The sequence below is a fragment of the Mastigoproctus giganteus genome, chromosome 8 (genome assembly GCF_048544385.1).
Source record: "Mastigoproctus giganteus isolate SK-2022 chromosome 8, ASM4854438v1, whole genome shotgun sequence".
Lineage (NCBI taxonomy): Eukaryota > Metazoa > Arthropoda > Arachnida > Uropygi > Thelyphonidae > Mastigoproctus > Mastigoproctus giganteus.
In genome coordinates, this window is record NC_143582.1 from 1,113,677 (window position 1) to 1,133,983 (window position 20,307).

General features: G+C 42.7%; 1 protein-coding gene across 2 annotated transcripts in view; it reads left to right on the top strand.

The window, feature by feature from the left end:
- Nucleotides 1-20,307, top strand: part of LOC150081190 (uncharacterized) — a 42,296-nt gene that overhangs the window by 4,938 nt on the left and 17,051 nt on the right. The window contains exons 4-5 of one of the 2 annotated variants that reach the window (XM_090379002.1): nt 10,692-10,811; nt 14,199-14,246. In XM_090379002.1, the coding sequence (XP_090235128.1) occupies nt 10,692-10,811; nt 14,199-14,246 (168 nt within the window). The remainder of the gene's footprint in view (nt 1-10,691; nt 10,812-14,198; nt 14,247-20,307) is intronic. The other variant, XM_090379003.1, reaches the window with a different exon arrangement.

The following is a 20,307-nucleotide window of genomic DNA, read 5'->3' on the forward strand; positions in this document are numbered from 1 at the left end:
TTAATGGATTGTTCCCTATATTTAATAACTGGAGGTCTTCCATGGTCAAGCTTTCCCTTAAGCAACATCTGAGACGTTTTTGCAATAGAAACCTGCAATTTATGCGTTGAAGACCAGTTGGAGAGTTCTAACAGCACAGCATTTGCTGATTCTTCAAGGCTTTTCCTAGAATTACCCTGGATTAATATTGTAAGATCGTCAGCGTATGCGATCATATGAATAGCTGGAAAACTCTTAACCAACCAGGAATCAAAAACAAGATTCCAGCACAAGGGACCAAGTATTGACCCCTGTGGACATCCTCTTGTAACTCTGCGAGAGATCTCCTGCAGTCCAGATTTGACAGAAATGGTACGATCAGAAAAATAGCTCTTTAAAAGCTTATATACTGTATATTTATGGACACTTCGGCCTCCCGGAACATTTTTAGACAGAGCGAAGCCATTTGAAATCTTGAGAGAAGAGAAGAGGACACTTGAGGAAGTCAAACGACCGAGTGTCTTCATGTGCAGCATGCGCCGCTGTCTTAGGAGAACGCTGTCATTTTGAGGTGTTCTTTTGATGAGAGTTGGAACCCAGCGACTTCAAAGACGTGGTCAGCGGGAGGTGAAAGGATGAAACGGTTCCGTTGTGCGCGAAACACAGAATAATTTAAATTACTATCGCGTGGGATGGGATGGGATGGGATGAGGGAGTTGAAAAAATAACGCCGCTCTTGGGCCGGATTAAAATTAGTAAAGGGGGAGGGATAAGTGATGGAGAAGAAAATATACAAAGTTCAATTCGAACGAAGTAAAATAAAGCGAGGGAAGGGAAGACTTGCTGAACGATTCGTAGCAATGGAGTCTTTTGGCACTGGTAGAAAAAGAAGTTTTGGGATAAATAAATAAATCTTTATTTGTCCTACCAAAATTAAAATGTAGGTGCACATTGGTAAGAGACAAATTCCCTTCACGGCAGAAAATGCCAGAGGATTACCATAAATGTGAATAAAAGAATGTTTAAAATATACACGAACAGATGAAATATAAACTGCATTACTGATCACTACATTTCTGTGTAGAGCCCTGGCAATTGTAATACAATTTCATCTTAACATCACATCCACTGAATCAACTTGTGCGAGATACGGTGCTGTTTCTTGTATTCTGTGTATCTTGTGAACTCCTCTGACCGCTTGGTCGTCCCGGAGTATAAACAGAAAATCCATTCATTCGTTCATATACATTATTCAATTGCGTACAGACAGTTCTTGACAGAAATTCACACAACTACTAGGCAACACAAGAGTTGCCTCAGAGAACCACACTGCGGTTTGTTTCCTATATTTCCAATCTTCTGTGAGGGTCCTTAGTAGCTCAATTTCTATACGTGTTAGGCACTGAATTGATTCTAACGCACTGGCGGGTATAAACCTGTCGGCCATCTTCAGTCTGTTGGTCTTCATTCTTAAGGATTTGGTGCCTCTTAATGCAGATGGCGGGATGTGCCACTCACAAACCTGCCAGAAGCATGGCTATGATATCGTGCCAGTCATCATTTTGATTGTGTTTATTAATCGTTTCCAGGCAATGATGTCTGGTAAACGCTGCAGTTTAAGCAGTTCAGAGAGCTGCGTGGTTCTTAACTGTTGAGAGATGTGCAGAGTACCCGCCCTGGCTCAGCTGCGGTCGAAGTTTATTATTAAATGGCTGAGAAAAGTTTAAAGCGAAAGTCTTTGAGCATAATCCAATGGGAAAAGCTGGTCCAGAAGCTGGGAAGTAGGCCAGGGGATGGTGGCTGCTGATCTCTACCACAACTGTGTTCCAGATTATTTATTATTATTATTATTATCTTTATTTTCTCATAAGAGACACCCGGTTACAGCTATTAACCAGGGGGTGCACATTCATATATGCAAATATAAGTTATATACATAATTACCTATTTATAATTTATACAAATTATACAATGTCTAAATTATACATTTTCTAAATCATACATTGTCTAATTAATTATATTTTACACATCATTGCCTTCTTTTACATGACAATATAGAAAGAGAGCATAAGCATAATCTGCAATTTTACAAGGAATTAGAGAATGTTCACATCTTCAACACCACTATTTACAGCGACTTCACAGAAAGATAAGACGTCCAATATAAACAGCAGCCACCACTCGAGATTATCAGAGAACTGTTCTTGGGGTGTTAAATGGAAAGACTTCGTCTGAGAGGAAGGTTTTGCTGCACTTCGGAGGAACGGATCCACAGGAAGAAGGCCTCCGTAAAAGGTAAAGGAAGGGAACTCCTCACAACTGTTCTTTACTGGGTATCCTTCTGAAAGATGAGATTAATGTAACGGACCTAAACAGATTGGCGCCTCCGTAGCCAGGAGCAGTAGTTTTCATGCCAGAACAATAAAAATACTGACCCCATGTATAAAGGGGAAAAGCGAGGACAAAAAAAAAAGTTCTATTGGCTTTATTAATGGACGTAAAGAGATTAATGTAAACAGATTTGTTGTACAATTTGCTCAAGGAAAAAAAAGGAAAATCCCTCAGCAGCTCCTAAGAGAAGTTTCTAATTTTTCTTTTTTTTTTTGTGGAGTCACGCCTTGTGGGTCTTGGCGGTCGAGGGGGAGCTGTTGTTTAATATAAAGACAATTGCCACTGCGACAATGCTAAGGGACTCCAGAATAAGAAATATGGTAAAGAAGAACACCCCTCCCACACCTCCATCTGGTGGCGAGGTCCATTAAACTACATTCGTTAATGTTGGCTCCGAGGTGGAAACTATTTTCTGAAACAGTTTGAGGCGCCACCTTGTGGCTCACTGAAGAATACTTTAAGATTTAAGGAGAAGGGCTTAGAACATGCTCGTGTGCTTTTGCTGCCATCAGATTTAAAATGGAGCCCTCACCATTTTTGATTTTTGTTAATGAAAACTCCAAGCACGAGAGAAACTACAGCCCTTAGTACCGTGCATCGCGTGGAGGTTGAGAAGACGAAATGGGATGAGGGTGTTGCCGACTGATGGCAGGAGAGACGAAGGCATTTGCTTCAATGAATTCGGACTTAGCAGGATTGATCTTGAGCCCGAACTGGCAGAGGTAAAGATGTGACTGCAGTGAGAGTGTTGTTAATTTCCACTTTTACCAGATCTAGGTCTTGACCGGGGATGATGGGAGTGAGTAACTTGATGTCATGCGCATAGCTCAATAGACACCAAGAATGTGCAACCACTGGGAAGATAATAGATGAAAACAGAAGGCCCGAAAGGACCCCTCCTTGTGGGACTCCTGCGGTGACGGATCTAGTAAGGGTGCGATCTCCTGTATGAAGCTTTATAACTCTGTTATGCAGAAGAGAGGAGAGAAAGAATAATATGTTCCCTGTGATCTGGAAGTGGCATTCCAGGAGAGTGAGAAGTTGGTTTACTTGGACGGCATCAAATGCAGCCTCAATGTCTAAGTAAGTCACAGCTAGTTCGTGCCTTTTCTCCAATGCTGACAAGATAGTATTCGTGGTGGCTAGCAGATTTGTGATCGTTGATCTGTTTGGAAGGGAGTAGTGAATTTGGACTGGATTACTGGGCAAGATCTGCTTGGTGAGGATGGGGAGTAAGGCCTTCTCCAGGAGCTTCAGCAGGCTGGAGGAGTTGGAGATGGGTCGGAAGTGTTTAGGTTTCGATGGCGACTGAACTTTGGCTAAAGGCTTGATGAGATAGTTTTTCCACTGCTGTGGGAAAATTTTGTTCGAGAGTAACTGGTTGAAGATAATTAAAAGTGGCTGAATAATGTATGGACTTAGGCATTTGAGCATGAATTGGGGAACTCCATCATCACCGGTGGTTGACGAGGCAGGTAGAGAATTGATGGCTACGATCAGCTGTTGTTTTGTGATCTGAATGGTGTTCAACGCTTCTCGCTGGGTGGGATCTGTTGGTGGAGTCAGATCTGAGTTTGGCACAGGATTACGGTTAAATCTCGTGACGAAATGGAGCCAGAAGGCTGTACTCTTAGCATTCATAATCCGGAGAAAAACACCAGTTACCAAAGTATTTGGCACTACTTTAAAAGGGTTGCATCGCCGAAAAGCCACTTATTAAAACACAGAGAAGCTGACTACTACGACTGACTCTTTAATGACTTACTGGTTCCTCATCACATTCAACATTCGCTGCAGTTGCTGGAAAGAACCAAGCGGACAGCGACAGTCTAACTGCATCTTCGTATAACCTTTCCTTTTGTATTCCGAGAATTACTCTTCGCTTATTAAGACTTTGGTGCGCGTTAAATGCTAAGACAACTAAAGCTAAGGGGCTCACTGTATTATGTGGACAAACACCCCGAGCTTCCGAGATAAAAAAAAAAGAAAAAGAAAAAAACTTCGCCCGTTCTTCAAATTTATTTTCCAGCAAATGTGGGAGGACGGTGGTTATGTCACCCACGGGCCCTATTAAGAGAATGAACGCGAGTCAAATTTCAGGTAAGAAACACCCCTGCATCAGAAATCAGAGATGGCCGAAAGTAAACGGAGATGTTTGCCCGGATTGTTTAGAATAAGTGCCCAGGAAACTCAGGTCATAAGGCACTATTTCGTGTTTTGCAAAAGAAAAAGCTCTTAACAGTTCCTCCGATGGAGACGGGATTCGAACCCAATCCTTTCTCCTCTCGTGTGGAAAATCCTGTAGAGTTTGCTGAATTCTGTCAATTACTAGTCGCGCTTGCAATGGTAATCGCATTCACCATCTCCAGAGCTGTGTTATTTACCAATTTAAATATCACTCCCTGGGATTTCACATTGCATCCAGGAATGTTCCTCTTCTTTCTGAGGTGTGATTGACGCCCCCAGTCTTCACGGAGTTATCGCTATTCCACGTGCTGGATGCAGTCCCTACTTACCGTTGCATTCTACACTGTGCAACCTGCGCTGTCTGAAGAACTTCTTTCCTAACAACGCAGTCCCCCCTTTTCAATTCATTGGCCTGTGACCACCCTGTGAAATTCTCCGAAGACAAGCGGGAGAGGGTGAAGAGCCTCTCGGAAGCTTTCTGCTAGCTTGAACTATAGAAGTATGAAGAAGAAGAAGCTTGAACTAGAAAGAAGGTAGGAACTGGAACTTTATACATAGGAGGGAATGACCAAAATATAAAATAACTGTTGGACTTTTAAATGCGAATAATTTTCTCTTCTGATGTGTTGATAATTACATTCTGTAAATAATTCTCACTGTTGTAAATATCGTAAACATGTTTTGTAAATAATAGCATTTTTGTACACCCGGTCGGTGGGCTGTATAAAAGGGGTGAAAGCAATCATTTGCGATAATCATAAGCGGATTTAATACTAATAATAAAACACTGGTTGGTCGCCACTCAACCTTTGCTGATCCCCCAACACGTCATTTGGTGTCCGTACGTTGACCCATATTGAAGACCGTCCAGGAAATACGAGCTCGCGGTGTCAAAGTAAGAATGAGCGATCCGCTGTTTTGAGGAACGTCATCTTTTGGACCCAAAAATTTAAAAAAAAAAAAAAAAAAAAAAAAAAAACCCCGGTTGAAAACAGTCCGACCTTTTTTTGGGAATCTTTCGCTCAATCAACGCACATTGCTCACTCGCGAGTGTTTCGCTGCTCGGGAATTTTAAGGACGTCCGTCAGATGCCTCCCACGGGGATGTTTTCGCGCTGCGGATGTTTACAGCTTGAAATGTTCCCCTTCGTCTTGTGACAAACAAACTTCAGCTGAGTCAATGCGTCGCCTTGACCAAGTTTTCTGTGACGTCCGCCTCTGCGGGAAGGTCACCGTGGCAGCCATTCGAAAAGGCTTCCAGCCCTCGTAATAACACGCCGTTTACAGTAACGGAAGGGGAGTGGGGAGGTGAATAAGGGGGGAAGCGTGCCATGGTATGGATATTGCGCGTCCTTGCTCGGCGGGGTGATGTTTCGAACCACTAATAAAACGCGTAATTGGACATTAAAAGAGCGTGGAAGGACACGACACCGAGGGCAGATATGCGCCAGGGGTCGCTGTGCTGTATTCGGGGAAGGGGGAAGGGGAAAGTGGAATTACATTGTTTCGTTGTGGTGGGAACACATGGGAACAGTTAAGTGGGAAAATGACACGGAATGGCACAGCGAAAGGTGTTATGGGAAGGGGGGCGGATAAGATTAGCGCTACCGATTAAAGCCAGATCTCGTGACCACTTAATTCCACTTAATCGCTTCTGTGATACGCAAAAATAGCGCCGCCGAAACAACTCCATTCCGGGCGACCTTTTTTTTCAACTTCGAGCTGGTCCGACGTCCTTGGCCCGTTTCTCGGTAAAAACAATCCCTAGAAGTAAAACTTCCCGCAGTCCACGATAGTCGCAAAAATGTACCCAAAAGCCCTCTCGTGGTTCTACCCTGGGCTAAATACAACCTTCCTCCTGACGGGCCACGGCCCATTTAAAGCAAAACTGAACGCACTCGGAACAATAGAAGAGTCCACATGCACCTGTGGAGAACCTGAAACCTGGCAGCAGATTATGCACGACTGCGAATGCGACGAAGAACACAGAAGTAGACTTATAACTGAGATTCAATCCCATTCCTGTGTCAGCAAACAGAATTTATCAGTTATGCAGACGACTTGAAGCTCCTCTATCGGATCAACGGAACCGCCCGACCTGATTCTGTTTCTGGAAACATTATGAACAGCCTCACGAATCTGATTACATACTTGGAACAGTTCTCTCTTAAGATAAATCCAAAAAAAATCTGCACAAATGGTATTTTCCCTCAAATCAAACCCAACGCAACTAAACCTGGAAATCCACGGAAGCCCCATCACCCCAGTCATCAAGCACAAAGATCTCGGCGTAATATTCGACCCTAAACTCAGTTTCAAACACCATGTTGCAGACATTCAGAACAAGGTCTGCAGAGCAAGATGGCTTGCCAAACAACACCTCCTTCATGTCACAGAGCCTGAGTACACGCTCCAATACGTATACCGGTTTCTGCAGTCAGCCATCACCTACGGGTCAGAAATCTGGGCGTCGGCAACGAAAACCACGCTAAAAACCATTGCATCTGATGAGTACTGGCTTATTCGGTGGGTCCTCTTCAAGCATAAACTGCCACCACTCATACATACTTCAGATATCACCCAACTTCTAAATTACAGAAAAGTCTACAAACGGATATTCGCCCTCCGCTTGCTTTTGTCAATTAAAATGATAGCGGGTGAAGTCAATACGCCAAATTTTTGGCAGATGTGCAATTGGAGGATCCCCCAAAAACCCTTAAGAGCCCTCCCCTCTCTGCAGTCTGTGGCGTGGAGGGTGAGGTATGGGATAGATTCCTGCCCATGGAGATGCTCCACAATGTCCAGGAGATGGATGTGGCCTACAAGGAGTGGATAGAGGACAAATTGTACAGAAGACGCATCGTCAGGGAACAGCTTTCGTCTTCAACCGAGTGACTGCCATCGTCCTTTCATGTGTCTTCATTTCACATGTTAATATTAATTTTATATGTAAAATATGTAATTATATGTTTTATGTCCTAATATATGTTTTAAGTAATTCTTGTATTAGTTATTTAATGTTAAACCCCTAGCATTGTCGCTGTTGTGGGTATTATTGCATCAGGCAATCATGTAACCAATCACTGCCTGCGATAAAGATATTTATTTACTTGCCGAAAAATCAAGAGTACCATCTACTGGATTCAGAAGATGAATACAAAGCCCTCAGCCGATTTGCACTTGACGTCTTCAATAGACGACGAACAGAAATAGCCATCCACAACGATTAGATGACCACAAATAATAAATAAAGGCAAACTGATAAAACATCAACACAGAGGAAAGGATAGCAAAATACTAAGGAAAAACGGCGCAATATGCAGCAGAATAAATGGAGCACCTTGGAACACTATCACTGAAACAGCATCGAGCTAGGAACCAATGGGAGTGGCACCAGTCAGGATTTCGCCGCTCCCAGGATGAACCCACACCAGATAAGACCCACACACCTAGAAGAAGAAGACTAGGCTCCACCAACCAGTGAGCATCGGACAGCACTTGCTGGCGGGCTCTGCAGATTGCCACTATGGTGAACTGGATGTGGCTCTCTTGCCCGGTCCACTTTCTTTCCCCATCCCTGGTGGGGTGAGGGGACGGTCTGTCTGTCCCCTCCACACCATCCCCTCAGATGGAGAATGGGCATACCCCACTGATAAAAAATTTAAAAAAAAATGATAAAAACAAAAAAAAAAAATAAATAAATAAAATAAATAACTTAATAATAATAATTAATAAATAAAAAAATAAAAAAAAAAATAAATAAAAAAATAAAATAAAAAATAAATAAAAAGGAAATTAAACCTATCATCCTGTGCGCTTCCCTTACCCGAAAGTACTATCCACATGACCTTTGAATTTCCCCAAACTGTGGGCCTCTACCACCCATGAAGGCAACTTATTCCAGTAATTTATAACTCGCTGGCTAAAATAAAACTTCCTGCAGTCCAATCTAAACATTTCCCCTCCCCCGTAACTTGAATTTATGTCCCCTAGTTCTAGCATCATTTATAATCGTGAAAATTTTGTCCTCATTCATTTTACTGATGCCTCTCAGAGCCTTAAACACCTCAATCAAATCTCCTCTAAGGTGTCAAGTTTCCAAACTCTGCAACCCACATATTCGAAGTCTTTCTTCATAAGGACGCCCTTTTGCCGATCTCACCAGGCGAGTTACCCTTCTTTGCACCCTTTCAAGAAGCTCGATGTCTTTCTTTAGGTGCGGTCTCCATACTTGAACACAGTATTCCAAGTGTGGTCTAACATAGGCCTTATATAATGGGATTATCACGTCCCTATCTCTACTTGCAAAAGTTCGATAGATCATCGATAGGACACCATGGGCCTTTCTTTCAACCTGTTTACAATGCTCAGAGAATTTCATGTCTGACCGTATCGCAACACCCAAGTCCCTTTCCTCCAGTACTGGATTTAATTGAACTCCACCAAGTGAATAAGTTATTTTGGGATTACTGTTTCCCAGGTGTAATACCTTACACTTTGTTCGATTAAAGCATAGCTGCCATTTTTCTGACCATTCCTGAAGTCTATCTAGGTCTCTCTGAAGAAGCTCAGCTTGACAGTGATCATTAACTACTCTACCAATTTTAACATCTGCAAATTTAGACATCACGCCCTCTATCCCTTCATCAATGTCGTTTATGAAAATTAAAAACAACAGTGGTCCTAATACTGATCCTTGGGGAACCCCACTTCTTACATCAACCCAATCTGAGGAATAGCCATTTATCACAACCCTCTGCCTCCTGCCCTGAAGCCATCCTTCTATCCATCTAAGGATTTTCCCAGTGATTCCAACCTGTTCTAGCTTATAAAGCAACCGCTCATGTGGGACTGAGTCAAAAGCTTTGCTGAAATCTAAATAAACAATGTCGAAATTATTCCCTACATCCAGCTCGTGAGTGACCCTTTCGAAATAGCGAACCAGATTTGTTAAACATGATTTTCCCTTTACGAAACCATGCTGAGTATCCTTGAGAATTTCAATTCGATCCAAATGATCCTGAATTCCACCCTTGATCATTGCCTCCATGATTTTCCCTACTACTGAAGTCAGACTGACAGGTCGATAATTTTCCACTTCACTTTTAGAGCCACCCTTATGTATGGGAGATACATTTGCACTTTTCCAATCCAAGGGAATCTCCCCAGAGTCTAGTGATGCTCGCATAACCAGCCTCAGTGGTTCAATGCACTCGCTTGCCGCCTCTCTCAAGATTATAGGGTATATTCCATCAACTCCAGGAGCCTTACTAGTCTGTAGGCTTGAAAGGTTTTTCATTAAATAATCTTGCGAAATTTCAATATCATTAATTACATATTTTTTAACTTCGCTCCCACAATTTCCCATTGCCACCCACAAAAGGCTTTTCATTTGTAAATATCGATGCAAAATAACTGTTGAGTTCATCTGCAACGGCAGCTGGTGTATTTATTACTATCCCCTTTCCCTTACGTAAAGATCCGATGTGGTTTGTCCTGCTCTTCTTGGCATTTACATATGTGAAGAATTCCTTATCCCCCCCCCTCTCCTCTTTGCTCTGTTTGCTAGTGATTTCTCATAAACTGCCTTTGCCTGTCGAACCTTTTCTGTGGCTCTATTACAGATCATCTTGTAGCTGAATCATCATATACCTGGGGTCGCCTTCCGTATTGACCCCATATTTCTGTCTTTTTCCCCCAGCCTACCGTCTCTCCCCCCCTATTCTACCTATATCACCAGCGAAAAGCGAATGCCCCACACAATGAAAAATTTTAAAAACCAAACTCGACACACTTGCAACCTCTTGCAAGTGTGGACAACGTTGGGCCTCAGTAGGGGTCCAGCGGCTAAACGGCCAGATGAACAACAGAACACAACACTACACATGTACAATATCCATACACTTTTAAATCTCTGGCCTTCCCAGTGAGCTGGTACACTCACAATGAAAGCAACGCGGAGATGGGGGAAACCCTGGTGCCGTTAGACACTAAATACACTTTACACTTAGTCCACGGAAAGGTCAAGGAGAGAGAGAGTATTTTTTGTTGAATGATTTAACGAGTCGTGCTCCCCTACTTCCCCAAAGTGCAGAAGGGGTGATCCATTGATCGAGCTTTTTCCGTCTGTTTCAGGCATTCTGTGCGTGGGATCCCAATGGCGGCACACCCGAGGCGCAGTCAGGACCAACCTTTCGAGTGACGTCACGCTCACAGTTTCCATTGGGTTCTCGGAGATTGCGGTGCAGGTCAGAGGTAAGTTGAGACTTCAATCGGAGTTTAAAGTTGAGATTTATTCTAATTCTCCGAATCCCCTTAATTAACGAATCTTTGATAGAGCTGACTCCACACGGTTCTGAATGACCCCCCTCCCCCTCACCATCACAATGTCGAAACAACGTTAATAAATGGTGGGTCGTCTCGATTTCTGTTGAGGTGACAACCCAATCTAATCATCCGTAAAAAGTAACTTTCCATTTTGGCCTTCAGTTCTGCAGACAGACTCTCCATCTCAACTGTCCCGAAGAACAGCGTTTCCCAGTGACCAACAAGACACTGCACAAAGCTGGAGGCGTACTTTGATTGCCTTTCTCACCTTTGCATCAGTCTCTGCTCACCCCTATGGTATCTAGTGAACGGGCTTTGCATTTGCACCTCCTGAGACGTTGCTTGTTATGCTATAAGACAACCTATAGCATAACCACCCGATCTAGATGCCCTCCTTCGAACCCTCTCCACAAATTCACCTTTATGGACAAGGTCTCCAGACCCGAATGCGAATGACATCTCTCCATCCTTTTACGAAGCGGAAAAACAACATCCTCCTTTCTATGGGAGACGTCGTCTTGTTAGTCGCTTATAGTTCACCCCCAGTCTTCCTGGTTGTCCACTTACACTGCAAGAAAAATTTCGTATCTGCTGGTGCCTTAACCCTTAAGCCTTCCTCATCCTGAACCACCTTTAATTGGACCAACTACTCTGTATGTCCCCCACTCCGGATTGCTCTGCCCCAAATAGAAACCCTATAATTTAACGGGATTAAACTGTCATCTTTTGGACGATATGTGTTGTAGCAGACCACGTGGTTTATGTGATCCCGATTGCTAATCACCCTACCTACCTTCAAATCATCAGCAATCTTTTACAGCTTTCCTCAGGCGGACTTCATCAAAATGAGAAACGCCTGAGGAAAGTCAGAAACAACATTGGAATCTCCAACAGTAAACCCTCAGGGACTGCCACTCACTGCATTACTCCGCTCCCAAAATTGCCTATTAATTACCACCCTCTGTCATTTTTCACTCATTGGGTTTCTGATCCAGTTGAAGTTCTTTTGATCAATCCCAGTACGCCTCAGTTTATCATCAATTGTTTGTAGAACATTATGAATTGAGACAAAAAAATAAATAAACAAATCAGATTACTTATAATTTGATTTATTTATGAAAAATAAACCAAATTATTATATTAGGGTTACTCGCAATTCAGTACATCAACCCATACTTGAGTCTGTGAATTGCGCGTGTTCTCAGGTCGATTTGCCTGTTTTGCTGGACGAAAATGCATTGAGACAATGCATTATTGTCTCGATGCATTATCACGCAATCGAGCAGTGAACTGTGGCTGTGGGATTGGACTTGACCTTCAAAGGCCCTTTAAGAGTTTATTTTCAACAACGTGTTTCTGTATCGGATTTTTAATCGCTGACGCTGTTATATTCACAACCAAAGAAATCAGATTCGCCAGTCCATATTTACTCATTTCTAATTGAGCTCTTTCCTTGGTCCACAATTCGTGCTGGATTGTCTCTGATTTCCCCATTTCGAACGTGCAGTAGCCCTTTAAGATTTCCTTCCTTCTTTCCTACTTTCACATAAGGGAAAAACTGCTCTTTTCCGCTGGCGAATCTCCCACTCCCCTTTCGCTTTAATTACCTTTGTGCAGAAGTGTCGCGCATCTTCTTGGACTCAATGACCACTTTATTAAACACTTCCACCTAATAGCGAGCACATTCCATTTTAGCCCCCAGAACCGACCGGATTCGTCGTGGCATGGGCTCAACTAGGGATGCTAGTCCTTGTTGACTCAACTGCTTCACACAGTTGTTACAAATTGAATGGTTGCGCACCTCCGATTCGTAGCTGAATTCACTCTCACGTTCCAGGAACCAGTTCTAGACTCCGTTAAATAACTAAATTTTTTCTGTTTATACTCCGGCAGGACAACCAAGTCAGTAGAGTTTACAATAAATCGTCAATACAAATATTTATCGTATTTAGTAGTCACGGGCTTGAACCCCGGTCCACTCAAGGAACGCGTGCTATGCACTCTCGCTCCTGACCACTCGGCTACGTCAGGCCTAACCTGCAACCACGTGCGCAATGTCCTCATCTGTGAATATCTCAACGCGCCCGGTCGGAAACAATTTCCTGATGGGGCTCCTTGATATCCATCTGATACTCAGCCAATCTGAAATTTGGACTTCTAACCCGACTATCAAGGAGGCCCAAGGTGCATCACGGTCACCAGTGCCGCCACCGTCCTACATCTTCGATATTCGTAGGGGTGGTCGGTGGAGTCATGCTGTCATGGTAGAACGAGTCCGTGTTCTTGTTTTCGTCGTATTCTGTCCTTCCATCAGCGTGCAGCGGAAGGAACGGAGTCGTCAGAGCAGACATCGTTTACCAATCCTCCACTGACCAGCGCTGATGTTCCAGAGTGAGCGTACCGTCTTGTTTTTTGCTGACGGGAGTGGAGTAAAGTGTATTCGTGTCTAACGGCACCAGGGATTTTTCCCATCTCCGCGTTGCTTTCGTTGTGGTGTTGCAATTCGCTTTAAAGGCAGCAGATTTAAAAGTGTACGGAGAGGGTGTCTAATGTTGCGCGTCGTCGTTCATCTGACAGGAGTGGAACTCGGTTCGGAAGTCGACTACAGTACTCCATCCGTTTCGTGGAAACTCCAGCAGGGTTGCAGTTTCCGAGGTACTCATTGGTGCTTCCACTGCCATGCCATTAAATCTTTCCCGTTGCCCATTCTCGCACTGCATCGCACATTATTTTCCACGCAGCAGTAACGGCATCGCTTTTCGTACGAAGAAGGGATGCCGTTACTGAAGTAGCGCTCCACTTCGTGAAAGGTCAGGTGGGCCTAATAAAGTAGCCACTAATCCCTGACGTAGCCGAGTGGTCAGGAGCGAGTGTGCAGTAACACGCGCTCTTTGAGTGAACCGGGGTTCAAGCCTGTCACTGCTAAATACGGTGCTGTTTCTTGTGTTATCTCTACCTTGTGAACTCCTTTGACTGATGTGGTCGTCCTGGAGTATAAACAGAAAATTTATTTGTTTTGTTTTCAATTTTCATGTGTGGCCTGGTTATGCGTTACTCTCCGTCCCACGTTTCCTCGATTAACAGCGTTACATCTGCCCCTCCCTTGTCACTCGAAGTGTGAGTAGCAGGAGGAGGGGGGTGCAAATTAGAGGGGACACGTTTCGATGCGCACTGCTGGTGCTGTAAAGGGAACATCCTGCCCAAAGTCCATTTTGCCACCTGACAGCTTGCCCTTGATCAAGTCTGCGATTGCAATGCTGTTCAACGTTCGATTGTGACGAGTGCTGATGTCATTTTTTTTTTCTTTTCGTGTAGATGACCTCGCGGGACACGCATTCCAGAGGACGTTTTCGTGGGACGAAGGTAGGTTGACCTTCCAACTTATTAAGATATTTTAGCGTTCTTTCTAGTTATCTTTGATTTTACTTTATCCGCTTGAAGTTACTAAGGGGGAGGGGGGTACAACAATGCAAGAATTGCGATTTTTACACAAGTGAGTATATTTACAGCGTTGTTTACAAAATACGATTATTGACAAAATTGAAAGGGGAAATTATTTAGTCTCATTCAAAAGTGGATTTTCTCAACAGTCATTTCACGTTCGTCATTCCACCTTCTTTATCCCAGTAGTTTCCTCATGGGGTGCTCCCGTTCTATAATTCAGCAAGCTGTGCGCTACAGAGAGGCTCTTCACCCTCAACTGCTTGCCTTCACAGTATTTCGCAGGGTGGTCACGAACCAATCAATTGAAAACGGTGACTGCGTTGTTTGGGAAGAAATTCTTCGGACAGTACACATTGGACAGTACAGAATGCAACGCTAGGTAGGGTTGTCATTACTGCGTCCAACACGTGGAGTAGACATAAGTCCTCAATGACTGAGGGCGTCAATCGCACCGGTAAGCATCTGAGAAAGAAGAAGAATGTTCCTGGATGCAATGTGAACTCTCCATGTTTAAGTTGGAATATAAAACGGCCCTGGGGACAGATGGTGAATGTGTTGCCCGTGACCATGTTCATCCATCGCATTACCACCCAGTACTCGACCGCTAGGAATCTGTTCATGGACGACGTAGGGGCAGAAGACCAGATTGGTGATGCATACAGTGCGATCGGTTGTCACATGACCGCAACACGTTGTAGGCACCGCTGGACGTATCCGACTACATCAACGTTGAGTAACCCCGTCAGCTCTTGTCGAATTGCCCACATCACCGAAAAAGTCTTAGTTTTCATGGTCGAAAAATGGTTTTGAAAAGTGAGGCCGGCCCTCGTCGCAAGTCAAGCCGAGGTCGGTGTGAGACTTCACTTTCCTTATCTGCACTCCGTTGTGATGTCATTTTTGATTCTCTTTTTTGTAAATGTGATTTAGATATGTTTAGTTCCAGACCTATTTGCAGTAGATAGGTTACAAGGCTGTTGATCAGGTGGGTTTGTTCAGGGTCATTTGATTTTATATATAATTTTAGGTCATCTGCATATGATGATAAATCAGTGTACTTTGCGAGGAAAGGTTCAAGGGCAGCGGCGAACAGTACACAGGATAGGACACCTCTCTGTGGTACTCCTCTCGTTATAATGCACTCCTATTGGAAGGATTTATAGCTGATGATGAGTTGTCTTTTTGTAAGGATGAGGTTGATGGTTTTTAACAGGCTTCCAGTAATGCCAAAGTACTTTTCCAGAATGTAGATGAGAGCGGGAATTGAGAGCTTATCATAAGCAGATGAAATATCCAGGAAGATGACGTCCAGCTGACACTTACTGTTGAGAGCAGTTTGAATTTTAAACAGGGTGTCTAGTAAGTTTGTATATGTAGATCTTTTGGGGATCAGAGTATGCAGGTGTTTGGGTCTGTGAGAGAAGCATTGGTCGATCAGTGCTGATAAGATAGCTTTCTCAAACACATTTAATAGAGAGCAGCCCACTGAGATTGGTCTGAAGTCTTAGGTTCCTTTGGGTTTCTTCTTTTGGGCATGGATTGCACCCTGTAGTGATTCAAGATTGTTAGGATTGATCCGGACTTCAATATGCGATTAAAGATTATAAGAAGAGAGTTCCACAATGAAGGCACCACACACTTTAAGCATGAATATTATTATTTATTATCATCTGTTTATTCCAGAAAAGGAAACCACCCAGGAACGGCAAAGTGCCAGGAGGGTGTTAAGTACATATCAGGGTACGAGATACTACGTGCAGTGGGTTACATATACTGAACACGTAGTCTCGTCCCGAAATACATTTTATACACATTTTATGTTTAATATATACAGTATTTACACATTAATGATTGTATACATACATTATACAAATCATATATTTACAATTCACCAATAATTCCATCTATAACTTACATATTAACATAACTGTTAGGGATTTTAGCAGTCAATAGCTTACCAAATTTTTATTGTTCATAAAGCAGAAAGTTTCACTTTTACTCTCAATATTTTGGTACTTTGCAACCGATTCATATTTCGATAAGAATCCTGGAAGATCTCTTTCCAGTATGCTGCAACCTCACACAGTTTTTCGGCATCTTTGTGCATCTTTGGAATTAAATATTTTTGCTACATTTGATGAGAAGAATCTTTGCAGGCTCCTAAGATTGTTCAGGACTGGACGCAGTGGATAATTTCACTCCTCTGCAACGTGTCTAGAAGTGGCACGCGGTTTGACTAGAATATTATCCAGGACTTTAGCATCCACTCTGCCTGTGAGCATTTGTGCGAGAGTGTGTATGTTCCTGTTAATTGTCCGCTGCATCCAGGGTGTGATGTTAAGGTTTGAGTAGAGAATGGCCCTTGAGATAGTAAAAGGATATAAGGAAGCCCTCAGGACCAATTGTAAATTTATTGGGAAGTCTCTTGATGTTATTTATAAGGTGTTGTTTTTTTTAGAGTTATAGTTCAAAGGGCTTGTCTGGACGACTTCAAGACGCCTAGTCTGCACGAAGAGGAAAAGACCAAACCCTCCAGCACAACGAAACAAATAGCCCTCATTCCCAAGGGTTTCACTCCCGCTCTTACGACAGCGAGAGGATCAGAGTGGAAGCAGAGGGTGCTAAGAATCTCTGGGTACGACCAGGCTGCCATGCACGGAAACTGAACTTGGCCTGTTACAACGTAAGATCGCTCATCGGTGAAGAGGATATTAGAGCTGGAAAAGGAATCAGAAAATGGGAATTGGAATATCATCGGTTTGGCAGAAACAAGAAGAAGAAATGAATCACTTATAAGTTTATCAAATGGAAATCTGCTGTACACCATCGAAAGAGTGAAAGGAGCGAAGGTGGACATGCCTTTCTGGTCCATAAAGATATAAAAACCTTTCTGGTCCATAAAGATATAAAAACCTTTCTGGTCCATAAAGATATAAAAAACATTTTAGAATTCAAAAGTACATAACCAAGGGTGTCAAGACTACTACTTAGGATTTCTAAGAGATACAAGCTAAAGGTTATAATGATCTATGCACCAACATCGATCCATGATGATGAAGAGGTTGAAGAAATATACGTCGAAATTGAGAGGCTTCTAGATGAGCAGAAAACCCACTACAATATCAATATGGGGGACTCCAATGCTAAGGTTGGAAAGAGACAAAACATTGCAGAAAGGGGAACTATAGGGAATTTTGGAACTGGTGAAAGACTTGTGGAATTTACAGAATCTCGAAGATTGTCAGTAATGAACACTTTTTTCAAGAAAAGGGTGAACAGTCACCTTCCTGTAATATCACAGCTAATGGAGAAAGCAAATGAATATAAAACACCATTATGCCTGGCATTTGTGGATTATGAAAAGGCATTTGACTCCATACAGCATAAGACAATGTTTCGGGCACTGGAAAGACAAGGCATTGATACCCCATATATTATGATTTTGAAGAAAATATATGACAGTGCTATCTCCTTCATTAGACTAGGCAAAGACAGTAGCAAATTTAAAATCGAGAAAGGAGTTCGACAAGGAGACACAATATCTCCGAACCTGTTTACTGCTGCCCTTGAGGAAGCTTTCAGATCATGAGCCACGATCCCAAAGAATTAGAGGAAAATCTTAATCAGTTATGCACAGTTAGTAAGGATTTAGGACTAAAGATGAATATGGCTAAAACAAAAGTAATGATGAACAAGTATGCCACAGAAAGGGATATAATGATTGAAGGAGCAGTAATTGAAAAGGTGGAGTCATATACTTATCTGGGACAAGTTATTAGCTGTAATAATGATAAATGGCTGGAAGTCAAGAGAAGAATAAATTTTGGATGGATAGCATTCAGGAAATATAGTCACATACTGAAGAGCAATATCCCAGCTTGTCTGAAACGTAAAATAATGAACCAATGTATACTCCCCACCATGACTTATGGAAGTGAAACTTGGGCACTCACCAAAAGAATGGAAGAGAAGCTGAGAACTACACAGCGAAGAATGGAACGAATTATATTGGGAATCGGACTGTTAGATTAGAAGAGAAACACATGGATTAGGCAGAAAGTCAAGTAAAGGACATTCTTATCAAAATTAAAGAACTAAAATGGTCTTGGGCAGGACACATAGCTCGAAGACATGATGACAGATGGACTAAGAAAATAACAGAATGGTACCCAAGAGGAGATAGAAGAAAACCTGGAAGACAAAGGCGGAGATGGATAGATGAAATTCATGAGTCTGTGGGTAGTAAATGGATGGCCAGTGCTCAAAACAAAGGAACTGGAAAGTTGCTGGAGAGGCCTTCATCCTGCAGTGGATCGAAAATGGCTGATGACGATGATGATGATGACTGGAGTGCATGACGAATGCGCTTAGGTTTGTGGTTTTTGGATCTGATGGCACCTCGTTAAAGGTCAAAGATACCCATTCCTGAAATACCTTCTTCTCTATATGGAAATCCTTGTTGAATTTGGATGTAATATGTTTGGAGTGGATTATTTTATTGAGTACCAACTGCCGGATTGCCTTTCGTTTACAGTTAAGGAAGGTCGCCCACTCTTTCTTGTACATTAGGTAGTCAGCTGAGTTATGGTATTTTTTACATATTCTGAAAGCTTTTTATTTCCTCTTGAACGCAACTCCGACTTTAGCATTGAACATGTCTTGGATCTATGGGAGAATTTTATTTGCTTGGAACCAATAATGAACCAATGTAAATTTCTCCTTGGGTGGCAATTTCAACTAGTTGGTTAGACAGGCAAGATACAGCGATGTCTATTGATTCTTGCTGTGGATCCTTCCATTCATTTCTATGAGACGTGCAAGAATGATCTCTGGGTCTAAGTACTTTACGGAATATATTGCTTTAGTCATCACCTCATTCCCGCAAGCTTCGCCAGCGTTTGAGTCGTTGAACTGAAACGTGATTGGAGAGTGATTACAAGAAGGGATGCTGTGGTGTTCAGTGGTCAGACCAAGGTGTGGTAGATTGTGCAATAATAGATCCAGCATCTAGTTCCTCTGGTAGGAGGCGTAGTTTGGTGAACTAAGCCAAATGTGCCAATGGCTGATATGAGATCTTAAGTGCGTTCATCATGTCTAGGCGTAGGCTTATTAAAATCGCCTATAATGAAGGTGGGGTTTTGTGAGCTAGTTTGGCTGCTGTCCATGCTAGCAGTTCACTTCTTGAATTTTGTTTATGGTTGTAATGTAGATATACAAAACATATTTGGGGTTGTATCGCACCTTTCTTAATGTAGCCCGTATGGCTTCGAAGTTATCTGATTTGGTCATCTGAAATCTGGACTGATTGAAACTGGATGAGTACAGTAACGCAACGCCTCCGCAGCGTCTGCTGTCCCTGAAATTATTGAGGCTGAGGTAATCGAGAGGCTGACCAGTGCTGTAATCGTAAAATTAGCAGAAGGTATATTCTATGAATGTTACCTATGTAGAGTATACCAGAAGAAGAAGAAGAAGAACTCTTTATTGCATACAGAACGCACATGCCCTACACAATACCCTTCACGGCTACAAGCCAGGGGTTTACAGTAAAGGCTAATACAAGGTTACAAAGGTTAATACTATATTACAGTAAAGACTAGTAGAATGTAATAAACAAGGATGAGATAGAAGAAAAAATAATATTATTACTAATTATACAAGTATAGAAAAGCAAATGAAAAATTTACGTGTGAACATATATACACAACAGCATGTTATCACGTTAAATTATTCTCCAGGGAGCAGTCCTTTTACAGTGCTCGAGTCCTCTAAGCAGGCGCAGAAAGTTGGAACAATGTAGTGTGGATCCATGGCAGCGATGGACAGGTCCTTGGGAGCTGTTTGTTTGTTATTTGGTTTTTAGGAGCATTAGCCCTTGGGAGCAGGTTCTAATGTCCTGTGACATGGTCCTGAGAAGGAAGTGGATGGAGTAAGTTCTGTCTGTATTTATCCAATGCGAACTTGTAGAGGTCGCCATCCAAAG